The sequence below is a fragment of the Nuphar pumila genome, chromosome 11 (genome assembly GCF_984573655.1).
Source record: "Nuphar pumila chromosome 11, dmNupPumi1.hap1.1, whole genome shotgun sequence".
Classification (NCBI taxonomy): domain Eukaryota; kingdom Viridiplantae; phylum Streptophyta; class Magnoliopsida; order Nymphaeales; family Nymphaeaceae; genus Nuphar; species Nuphar pumila.
Genome location: NC_143259.1, coordinates 96120988 through 96134107, shown reverse-complemented (window position 1 = coordinate 96134107; position 13120 = coordinate 96120988). Strand labels below are relative to the sequence as shown.

The 13120-nt window shown below is 35.8% G+C and overlaps 1 protein-coding gene across 2 annotated transcripts in view; it reads left to right on the top strand.

The window, feature by feature from the left end:
- Positions 1-13120, top strand: part of NOV (Histidine kinase-, DNA gyrase B-, and HSP90-like ATPase family protein) — a 71563-nt gene that overhangs the window by 27297 nt on the left and 31146 nt on the right. For both annotated transcript variants that reach the window (XM_089981629.1, XM_089981630.1), the window contains one exon: positions 1402-2170. In XM_089981629.1, coding sequence (XP_089837755.1) covers positions 1402-2170 — 769 coding nt within the window. The remainder of the gene's footprint in view (positions 1-1401; positions 2171-13120) is intronic.

Sequence of the window (13120 nt, the reverse complement as noted above, 5' to 3'; positions counted from 1 at the left end):
CCACTTCTTCCAGGATCTTCTTGGTGTGGAAGTCGAGGGTCATCCTCGAATAGTACCGCTCGATCACCTGCCTCGACGATTTGTTCACCGTCTTCGTCCTCACTCACCCCATCCCTCTTGTTGCAGAGAAGATCGAAGAGGAACCCTAGATCTCAGGAAAAGAGAGGAGGGGGGTTTAGGGTTTCTCTGTTCTTCCTCTTGGGAGAGTGGAAACAGCTGTAGAGATTAGGGATTTTAAGATAGGGGACACACACAAGGTACGGTTTTCAAGTTGATCGGGTTTGGACCGATATCTGATCCGAATTTGTTTATAGGTTAATGTTTGATGCTTTTGACAGCACATAACTATTGAGCTGAAAATTTATTGGTTAAAAGCTTTTATCTAACAGACCACATAGATATCTTCATTGTGGCTCTTTTGCTAAGGATCAAACCTTGGATCATTTTATTTCAAACTAAAAATATGATTATTTGATTCATGAAATCTTAGTATGTCATGAGCCGTTAATTTTTGAAGCCCTTAAAAACCTGGTTTATGTCACAATCATGTGATTCAAAACCCGTTTTCTATTAAATAAATCTTTCTGATCACATCCATAAAGGAAAAAAGATCGATTGCGCATTTTTAGTGTTATAACTGAATCATTCTTGGATCCGACCCAGACCAGTTTTGAATTAGGCTTGGATCTGACCCAGGTCTGAATCAGGCATGGGTCTGATCTAGGTCCGAGTGAAACTTGGGTCAAAGTCAAGATTGAAATTATATATATATCATTCTTGGGTCAGACCCAGATTTGTGTCTGATCCAGATCTGAATCAGACCTGAGTCTGACCTAGGTCTCAATCAGGCTGGGGTCTGGACTCTGGTCTAGGTTTGAGTGAAACTTGGGTAAAAAAAATATTTTATCCCTTATAAAATAGACAGACCGCACCTGCATCCACACCTATGTGACATAGGTCCAAGTCAAACTTGGATAAAAAGATTTTATATATATATATATATATATATATATATATATATATATATATATATATATATATATATATAAAACCTCTCGCATCCCCGCACCCAAGTTTTTTTAAAGTGCCGTATCGCTGTACCCGCACCTATGTGACATAGCTTGTAAGCCTTCTGGTTCCCTTTTTGCCTGACTTGTTCTCTAAATTGTGATTATATTGTATGTGCTATCTGTAAAATTATTAACCAATATCAATATGCTTATAAAAAAGTTAAGAGTTTAATTTTGACTAAATGGGTCTTATTTTTTGCATATAGAAAAATATCTTTTATGGGAAAATAACTTGTCCTTATTTTCGTTTTTTACTGAATAGCTTTTATTTTAAGCATATTCTATCATTTACTGTCTTTTTATCTTATTAACTATAAATTTGATCTTTCAGGTTGTATGTTGCCTTGATTCAAGAAGCAAGGAAAACAGAAAGAGCTGCATATCAGAAATTCCTTCATACCTTGAAACAAAAATTTGATGCACGAACTATGAAAGTGGAGAAGAGGAGACAACCTCCACAGTATATCCAGTTACAGAAACAAATACTTGATGAACGGTTCAATGACATGTCCGAACGTATCAAGTCATTTTCCTCTGTCAACAAGGATTTTAGGCCTAAACATATCAGATTTATTTCTTCTAGCTCGGAAGATTCAAGTGATGATGTTGAAGATGATGACAGTGAAGAAGATAATCATTCATGTGGGCTTGAGGTAAAATCTTCTGGAACCAAAGGTAGCTGCCCTTATCCATCAGCAGAAGAGGAGAGGGTGCGGCTTGGACTAAATGCTGAAATTCATGGTTCAAAAAATGATAATGTGAAAAGTAGAAATCTGTCTGGAAAGAAAAGAAAATCTGACAGTAATGTTAACGATCTTTATTCCACAAATAAATCATCAAAAAAGGATGAAGGTGATCCAGTCATATGTGATTTCAACGTACCAGTTGACAAAAACTTGAAAGCATATAAGAACAAATCTCATCAGAGGAAAGATCAAGAATCTAATCATCTTACCATCGACAAGCCATGCGAGAAGCCTCACATCAAGTTGGGATCTCATGAACCAGAAGAACAAGATGATTTCAAGCTCACAGCTAATGCTCTTGAAAAGTTCATCACAACCTGGAAGGAGTCCTGTAGAGAGCTTTCTGTTTTAGAGGTTTGTTAACCGAACCTGTTCCTGTGAAACATTGCTTATGCTTTTGACTTCCTCTGTTTAGTGGCCTCTGTATGATCATTGTGCACCACCTGTGATAATTATTTTTTAACCTTTGTTCTTCTTTTTCACTTTTCATGTTTCTTGAGTAACATTCTGGCTTCTACTGGTATTAGATGTCTGCTAATAATCTTCTTGTTAAAATATGTATATATATATAAGTATATATATACATATATGTATACATATACGTATTTTCCTTTTCTTTTTTTTCTGTACACCCAAAAACCTGATAGGGGTATTTTGGTAAAATCCATGTACTTTTTACTTTTTAGGTTTTTCACTTTTCTTTCTTTCTTTTTTTCTTTTACTTTTTTCATTATTGTAGGACCACAAGGGGGCTTTCCCTCTTGTAATGCTATGGGTTTTTCAACCCACTTCTCTTCTCCTTCAATAATATTTGCTTTTGCCGTTTAGGCACTTTACTCCTTAGTGGGTTACGTTTGCACTCTAAGTGCTTGTGTTCTTGGCTCCTTGTCTAAAGATTGCTTTGCATTTTTGGTGCTTCCGCTAGTTTCACAAAATGGTATAAGAGCCTTCTAGTTGGTGATATTGTCTCTCTTCTTGTGGGTGCATTGGGAAGCATGCCTCTAAATTTTTTTGAAGATACCGAAGGTTATTCTTGGCATCTATGGATCGCGAATAAAAAGTGAAGCTCTCTTTTAAGCTCAATAGATCCAATTATCTTATGTGGGCCTCCGCTATGGAAAACCACTTAAGAAGTAAAAAACTTTGGGGTTTTGTTATGGGAACTACTCCCGAACCTTCTTTTGTGCTCACTAAAATTGAAGGTGGAGTTGAAAAAGCTTTGGATGGCGATGAACGCATCAAAGCTATCAATGATCACCAATCAAAAGTAGAGGATTGGGAAAGTAACTATGCCAAAATCTTGGCATGGTTCATGAACAATGTTGACCTCAAGAATTGTGCCAACATTGCTAAGTTTAGAAGAGCCAATGAGGCATGGTTCTTTCTTAAGGGTATGTATACCCCAAAAGACCTAGCTAGACAAGTTTTTTGTCAAGAAAAAATTAGGTCTACTAGACAAGCGGATATGAGTGTCCGCGATTACTTTAGTGCTTTAACCCCTCTTTGGGATAAACTTGCTCTTCTTGAGCCCAAGTGGGTGGCTCCAAAAGATATTGAGCTAAGAAGAGAACAAATTGAAAATGAGCATTTCTTTCAATTTCTTCATGGGTTTCGGCCGAAATTTGAACAAGTTAGGGCATCTCTTCTTCATAGAAGTAAAGCCTTACCTATTGAAGATGCTCTTGCCGAAGTATGCCAAGAGGAAACTCGTTTTGTCTTAAGTATTAAGAATGATGAAATTATTAGGCCCGGATCCAATGTAAAAACATATAGACATCTCCATTTTTCAAAAAATAATGAGTATAGAAAGGGAGTGATTTGTCACTATTGTAATGAACCGGGACATATTAAGCCGGTTTGTCCAAAGCTCAAAGGAATGGTGGCCGCGGTTGGAGAAAATTCTCCAAAGAAGGAAGAAGAAAATGCCAATGGAGGAGATATCAAAGAAACTCTTAGCCATATTTCCGAAGTTCTCCAACATCTTCTCAAGGCCTCCTCACCATCAACATCAAGAGCCGTCATAGCCTATTCCTCATCACCTCCAGGTATGTGGATACTAGACTCCGGTGCTTCTTTTCATATGACATCTCATAAAAACTCTTTCTAATGTTTTTTCCAAACCCATATATTCTTATGTGTCAACGGTCGATGGGACATCTTTGAAAATTGAAAGTATTGAAACACTTGATTTAAAATCCTCTCAAAACTAAGTAAGAGTGGTTCCAAAAGTTAACCTAAACCTTTTTTCTGTTTCTCAAATTACCGATCATGGATGCCAAGTCTCTTTCTCACCTAAAGATTGCACCGTGCAAAATCTCCAGTTAGGAAAGCTGATTGGGCAAGGCCATAGGAGGTGAGATCTTTATTTTATGGACTTTTTGACTCTTTCATCAAGTCATTTTGTAATTTTGTAAATGACAAAAGTATTGAGGTTTGACATAAGAGACTTGGTCATCTGAATTTTTTAAAGATGTATCTTTTTTCTTTTTTGGACAATACTTGTAAAGACAAACATATGACTTGTAAAGATTGCATTTTTGGGAAATCTAAAGCTATTCCATTTCCTCAAAGAAATTATGTTCCCACTCAGCCATTTGAGCTTGTTCATTCTGATGTATGGGGACCCTCCCCTGTTGTATCCAAAGGAGGTTTTTCATATTACGTAGTCTTTGTTGACGACTTCACTAGATTTACGTGGATTTACTTCCTAAATCGCAAATCTGAGGTTTTCTCTTTTTTCAAAGAATTTCATGCAATGGTTAAAAATCAATTTTTAGGAAACCTATTCATTCTTAGATCCGATTTCGGAGGCGAATATATGTCCAATGACTTTCAAAACTACTTAACAGAAAATGAAATTTTTCATCAACGTTCTTGTCCAAACACTCCGCAACAAAATGGTCTTGCGGAAAGAAAGCATAGACACACATAATAGAAACCACAAGAACTTTATTAGTTTCCAAGAACATTTCAAAATCTTTTTGGGCCGAAGCGGTTCTAACCTCAACTTATTTAATCAATAAAACCCCTTCATTCTCTTTGAAAAATCTCTCTTTGTTTGAAAAACTTTACAATATGTCTCCCGATTATAAAAGACTAAGAATTTTTTGATGTAAATGTTTTGTCCTAACTCACAAAAACGACAAACTTTCTTCAAGGGCAATTGAATGTATTTTCTTAGGATATGGCGAAAAACAAAAAGGCTACCGATGTTTTGACCTATTAAATAACAAACTTTATATATCAAAAGATGTCACATTCTTAGAAGAAGAAAATGGGTTTTCACATAACCTAAATGAAAATGTTGATTATTCATTTTTATTTGACTTGTTACCCCAAGGAAAAAATATAGATGATCATGTTAAAACTATTGAATCTTGTGAAACTCTCTTCGATGATCATTTTGAACCTCCAGATAATGGGCAACATGACCTACAAGAAAATATACCAAGTCACACACAAGTTTATTCTAGAAGGAATGAAAGTAATCCTCCTTGTGTCCTTGACAAATTCTCTCAAAACGAGTCGATAGAAGAATCCTCTCAAAGAAGATCAAATCGTATTTCTAAAATACCTAATAGATTTGTATCTTATGATTCTTTTTCTCCAAATTTTCGAGCTTGTTTGTTAGCTCTTCACTCATTCCATGAACCATCTCATTATAGCGATGCTAAACAATATGCTCATTGGAATGAAGCAATGAAACTTGAACTTAATGCACTAAAAAAGGCACAAACTTGGGAAATTATTGATCCTTCTAATGACAAGAAACCCATTGGATGTAGATGGGTTTTCAAAGTAAAAACTAAGAGTGATGGTTCTTTAGAAAGATTTAAGGCTCGATTAGTAGCCAAAGGATATGCCCAAGAATATGGGGTGGATTATGATGAGACCAGTGTTGTGAAAAGCGTTGAGGCGTAGCGAGGCGCTCCACCAAAATCTGAGGCGAGGCGTAAGCCTCGAGGCGCAAAGCGTAAGCCTCAATTTTTTTTTTAAACTTAAAAAAAACTATAAAAATGATCTAAAATTATAAATAAATAAGAAATGCTTTATTGATGAAGCGCCAACCAACACGAAATAAAAAATCTCAAATAAATACGAAAAAATATGAGATTAACATGTAAAAGTAACATTAATGCAACAACTTGATCTATATAAGTATCTAATTGCATAAATATGAGCATTCATTCAATAAAAAACTAACATTAACAACAAAATGCATATTAGCACTAACAACATCATGTCATAATTAAAAAATGCATGTTAACATTAACAACCAAATGTTAATGTATTTGTCCAGAATTCTTCAAAATGAGAGTGTTAACATTCACAATTACAACTGAAAGTCCCAAAAAACATATAAATGGCCAATAGCTCTATGATATGAATTAGGGCCTAGGCTCTTGTTGTGTCTCGTCATCATCAATATTTAAGTCTTCAATATCATCATCTGAAGAATCCATATAAATAGGTGCTTCTTCATCTTCATTCTCTGACTCTTCATCATCTATACTTTCTTTATCCACGTCCTCAATTACTTCTTTTGCTTTTCTTTTTCCTTCAATAAAAAAACATGTATTAAATATTTATGTTATGTAATTAAAAAAATACATTTATATTCATAGCTAGGTAAAAGGAATATAACTTTACCTCGATCTCTTGAAGACATGTCTTGCCTAGAACCACTTTGTGAAATATGAGGTGAAGTGACTTTTTCAATAGGCACATGCTCAATGGCATTTATGTCGAAGTTCAGATCCAACCATGAATCCTCCAACCAATTGGGATCACTTGGCAACACTGGATCTTCCTTCTCCACAATCCACTCATCGTCTGAGTCTATATGATCTAGACATATAAGGTCTTTGGTAGCCCTCCTCTTCATATTTCTCTCTTAATTTCATATTGTACATTACAAAAACCAATGCATTCATCTTCTCTTGTTCAAGTCTATTCCTTTGTTTTGTATGCACCTATAATTTCAAATCATTGATAATCAAATATAAGATAATTAAACATATAAAAATGTATTTCAAAAATAAAATACAAAGTCACAAACCAATGAGAAAGTACTCCAATTCCTCTCACAGCCCGATGCACTACATGTCAAACTTAAAATTCGAATTGCAAAATTCATCAACTCAGGATTTTCGTGCCCAAATGAACTCCACCAATCAGTTGCATTCAAATAAAATAATAAAAAAATGATAAAAACATTAAGAATGTCATAATTAACAAAAACATAAAAAAATATTGACAAATAACAACATAATTTCAAACTTACCAGGACTTTTTAATTTTCTTGTTGTAACAGCTGCCTCTCTGCCAAACAAGCCCTTTGCCTTTTTAAATGCATAGATTTGTGTTGTAATTTTCAACCGAATATTTGCATCAGAAACTAATTTTTTAACACAATTATAAAAGCCACCCATAACTTCTCCATCAGGGTTAAAGTTGTCAGCATAATGAAAATGTGGATTTAAATAATAGGCAGCTGCATGCAAAGGCTTATGAAGTTGCAAGTCCCATAGTCTATCAATGATATCCCAAATAGGTTTATATTTTCTTTGGACATTGTCAAGGTTTGAAGCAATTTCCTCTTTCGCTCTATCCATTGCCTCATACAAAAATCCCATAGCAGGTTCGTTTGCATCAACGAGTCGCAACACTTTGACGAGAGGTAGTGTAACTTTAATTGCATATGATATGGCAGCCCAAAACTTATGATCATTAAGAACAATACAAGAAATGTTCTTAGCATCAGATTTCTTATAGTAATTAGATGTTCTAAAATTTGAAGATAAGAACATCGACTTTAACTCTTTCTTATAACATCCAATACTATGAAGTGTAAGATATGTTGTGGCAAAACGAGTGACGGCTGGACGCAGAAGTTCTTTCTTCTTTGTGAATTTTCTTATTAAATTTAATACCCATGCATGACTATAAATGTATCTTGTAATTTTTTTTTGCCTTTTCCACTGTATCTTTAAAAATTGATATCTTTCCAATATCTTCTAACATAAGATCCAAGCAGTGGGCTGCACATGGTGTCCAAAAACATGTTTTTCCTGTTGTTAACATATTTTCAACTGCCACATAATTTGGTGCATTATCTGTAATGAATTGCATCACATTACTTTCACCAACTTCTTTAACAACTTCTTCAAACAGCTGAAACAAATTTGCACCAGTTTTTTCCATGTCGCTGATGTCAACGGACTTCAAAAATACCGTCCCAGATGAGCTGTTCACAAGAAAATTAATTAAGTTTCTTCCTTTCCCATCTGTCATAATACTGCAACCAACCTTTGGCCACTCTTTTTTGAACTCTTTCAAAATTTCATGAGTACAATCTACCTCGTCCTTCAAAATCCAAGTTCTGATCTCATGATAAGAAGGTGGTTTGAACCCTCGCCCATAATTTGCAATAGCTTCTACCATTGCACCAAAATATGGACTGTTGCAAAGATTAAATGATAAGGCATTTGCATAAAAAAATCTACCAATGACACAACATACATTTTTTGTTTCATCCATTTTGAAAACAGTGTTTATTGTGGTTTGTCGTGCTTCTTTGTTCACAAAAAGGTCCATAGGACCAGCTGCACTTGTTTTTGCATCACTACCTGATCCACTAGCTTCTTTATTCACATTATCGTCGGTTGATGATCCAAAATAAACACTTCTCCCGATATCCAACTTGTTTTGCTCTAACTCTTATTTCTTTAGCCTCTGATCCTTTAGATGATTCTGAAAAAATCTTCTCACGTCAGGTGGAACCGCTTCGCACATGCTTACACCATGCTTTGTGCCAGCTAAGTGATGTTTTAGCCTATAGATGCCTCCTGTAGTCTGTTTATGACAGTAATTGCAAATTACATGTCCTACGAGTTTGGGATCTTTAGTAGGATTTGAAACTTTAACTCCATGATCCCATCCTACATCTTTTGCCATTGTTCAACTGCAAAAATACATAACACAAAATATATATTAACATCATGCATTCTGCTGACCACATTACATGAAAACAAATGCAAAATAGACAATCTTGGTGTATAAGCTATATACGAATCCTAGAAAAAAACATAATTGACGAGAAAAAAATAATAAATATAATTAGGTCAGTTTTTTAATTGGGTCTCAAAGTTCATTCAATAATGCACACTTATAGCCATACACACATAGTAGAGATAGAGTGGAGGTGGTTTGGATCCCAGATTTCTTCTCAAAAACAAAAAGAAAACACCAACAAACTCCAAGGCACTCCAAACAAATTTTGCATCGATTGAAATGAATACCATCACAAAAAAGCACCAACAAAAGACAAAAAATATCCTTAAAAACACAAATAAAACACCAACGAAATCTGTCTTCCTTTTTTTCGAAGAAAGAAGAGCATGTTAAACCAACAAAATAACCATCCCTAGAATTCAACAAGAAGGTATATCAAGAACTTCTCCGGAGATCAACCCCAAGAAATTGTGAAAATGTCGAAAAAAAAACATATATTGAATATGCTAAACAGAGGTTACCATTATGTTTGAATATTTCATATGCTTAACATAAGAAAAGGGGAATATATGGAAAATTCCCAATCAGAGGACTGAGATCTTTTGATTCCAGCAATTCGACAGGGATAAAAAATACATATTTTAATGAAACTTAAAATATCTGAATCAGATGAGTTCACACAAATCAACACCAAAAAAAAAAGATGAAACTTAATAAAAAGAGGAACCCACTAATTCTAATGAACGATATCAGTCAACAGGGAAAGAAAACATACCAATTACATTTAAAGATAAAAATGGTATCATTTTATTCATATTTAGATGCAAAATAACATAAAAACGAAGGAACATATTGTTCAGAAACAAACACATCTACGTATAAATCACGAAAAGCAACTAGAAAGAAAGACAGAGAAACAAAATAAAAAACGAAAAGGGTAGAAGAAAACCCAAAAAATCGTTTCAGAAGAAAAATGCTTTGGAGTTTCAGGCACACTGATACAGAACATTTGATTAAGTAATGCATGCAATAAGTGATAAGATATTTAGAGTATGAGCAAAAATTACACCCACGGGAAATGTAAAAGGTCCCTTGCTAAAATTCCTTACACACACCAATTTATCAGAATTTCAATTGCGTGTTCTCGTGAATTAAAGAAGAAAACTAGCACGAAATTTATCAATATAAGAAATTCAAGGAATGACACCACAAATCTACAATTGCAACATAGTAAATAAAAACCAAATCAATGCATGCTTAAACAATTCAGGACATTGCATATTTGATTGCATACCAAGAAATCATCATCGCTACAGTTATCCAAATAAAATTAGAAAAGGTCGTACATCCAAAGAGAGTTTCGCCTCGTGAAGCAGTATAAAGGCATTAATTAATAAACAAAAAAAAACATGCAAAGGTTTCACAATTCCAATTCACGAAAACCGACACATCTTATCCGAAAAAGGAAAACAAGGGACCGCACGATCGATCTATACATGATAGATTTTAGGAGCATCAATCTAATCACCAACAAAAAACAGAAAAAGGAAAAAACACCGATGAGGCGACGACTAATCCCAATCAAATCTTACTCCAAACAATCAATAAACCACAAAGTTGACGATGAGAATAATAGGAATAAGAATAAGAAGATGATGAAGAAGAAAGAGGAGGAGAAGGGATTTTCGCACCTCGACGCCTTTCCCCTGAAGAAGAAGTTCCTGAAGGAAAACGATGGCCGGCGGTGAGTGGTGGTCGACGGCGAGTGGTGGCCGGTGACAGCAGTGGCGGCGGCGAGTGGTCGCACGGCGGTGGCTGTGGGTCGCCGATCCCTTCTCAGCAGAGGCGATGATCGGCGACGGGTGGTGGCCGGCGGCGAGTGGTGGCCGACGATAGCAGTGGCGGTGGACGAGAGGGGACAGAGTGGAGAGAGAAGGGGCGAGGGCTTTCCCTCGCCCCGAAGCGCTTGTGTCTTTTTTAAAGACACAGGTTCTCGATCTTTCGAGAATACGGGCCCGGATCTGAGTCGAACTCGGGTCCGGGCCATTCGATTTTTAATGCGCGCCTCACTTTGAGGCGCGCCTCGCCTCAAGGCGTACGCCTCAAGGCGCATGACGCGTACGCCTTGAGGCTGTTGTGCTTTTTAAGTGTGCCTCAAGGCGAAAAGCGCACCTCGCCTCGAGGCGAGGTGCGCTTTTTGCGCTTTGAGGTGCGTTTTTAACAACACTGGATGAGACTTTTGCCCCTGTTGCTCGAATGACTAGTGTTCGAGCTCTTATTGCAATAACTTCTATTAAAAAATGGCCTATTTTTCAACTTGATGTTAAGAATGCCTTTTTAAATGGAAACTTGAGTGGAGAAGTTTATATGGAACAACCTCCTGGCATGAATTTAAATGGTAAAATTTTGAAATTAAAAAAGGCTTTATATGGTCTTAAGCAAGCTCTAGTAATGTATTAATCAATTTGAGATTTATTTTTTGTTATACTGACAGTGCTCTTTTTGTCAAGAAAACAAGCGACTCCATTGTTATTCTACTTCTGTATGTTGATGATATGATCATCACTGGAAGTGACAAAAAGGAAGTAAATGATGTTAAGTCCATGTTAAAGAAAACTTTTGATATGTCTGACCTTGGATTTTTGAGATATTTTTTAAGTTTTGAAGTGGCATACTCTCTGCGAGAATATATTCTATGTCAAATGAAATTAGCTGTACCAAGTCAGGAGTATCTGATGAAAAGAAAGTTGAAACTCCTGAAGTTATTAATGCAAAGTTGAGACTGGAGGATGGCGTTCTACTTGAGGATCCCACCCCCTATCGTCAATTGATTGAATCCGTTACTTACTTATCCATCACCCATCCTGATATAGCTCATGCGGTTCATGCTGCAAGCCAGTTTCAGCATGCGCCTACTACAATTCACATGGCGGCCGTGATGCGAATTGTGCGATACATCAAGAATACCATCTCTAAATGGCTTTTTTTATCCTCCTCTTCATCTCTTGAATTAACTGCTTTTACTGATGCTGACTGGGGAGGAAATCCCAATGATCGAATCTCAACTACTGGGTTTTGCATTTTTTAGGTGAATCTCTTATTTCGTGGAGATGTAAGAAGCAGCAAAAGGTTTCACTATCATCCACTGAAGCTGAATATCGGGCCATGACAATGACAACTATGAAAATCGTATGGCTTAGAAGTCTCCTCTGTGACATGGGCGTTCTCATTACATCTTCCACAAAGATGTGTTGTGATAACAAAAGCGCGATCTACATTGCAAGCAATCATACATTCCACGAGCAGACCAAGTATATTGAAATGGATTGCCAGCGCGATCTACATTGCAAGCAATCATACATTCCACGAGCAGACCAAGTATATTGAAATGGATTGTCATTATGTTCGAGACGAATATCTTAGAGGAACTATCACATTACCATATGTTACTTAAGAATATCAACTGACTGACTTCTTCACCAAAGCGCTTTCAACTCCGCGTTTTTTGTTTCTTCTTAGCAAACTTTCGGCCTTCTCCCAGTAAAATTTGAGGAGGCATGTTAAAATACGTATATATAAACATATATCTATAAATATACTTATATATATGTATATATATACATATATATAAGTATATATATACATATATATAAGTATATATATACATATATATAAGTATATATATACATATATGTATACATATACATATTTTTCTTTTCTTTTTTTCTGTACACCCAAAAACCCGATAGGGGTATTTTGGTAAAATCCATGTACTTTTTACTTTTTAGGTTTTTCACTTTTCTTTCTTTTTATCTTTTCTTTTTCTTTTTTCATTATTGTAGGACCACAAGGGGCCCCACCATCTAGTCGTTGGGGCTCCCAACGACTAGAAGGGAGCCCCCTTGTGGTCCCTTGCTCTTGCCTTTGATCCTCTATAAATAGAGGGTTTTCCCTCTTGTAATGCTATGGGGTTTTCAACCCACTTCTCTTCTCCTTCAATAATATTTGCTTTTGCCGTTTAGGCACTTTACCCCTTAGTGGGTTATGTTTGCACTCTAAGTGCTTGTGTTCTTGGCTCCTTGTCTAAAGATTGCTTTGCATTTTTTGTGCTTCCGCTAGTTTCACTACACTTCTCATATGTAAGAGAACTAGTTTCAACGTCACAGATTAATGCTGAGTTCATTCAAAGTCATGATCCAGTAACTGACAGTTTCCATTGAGTTTTGAAGCTGTTTATTTCAAGTTGGCTGTATAATTTCAGGACTGACAGAAACATGTATGTCAAATTCT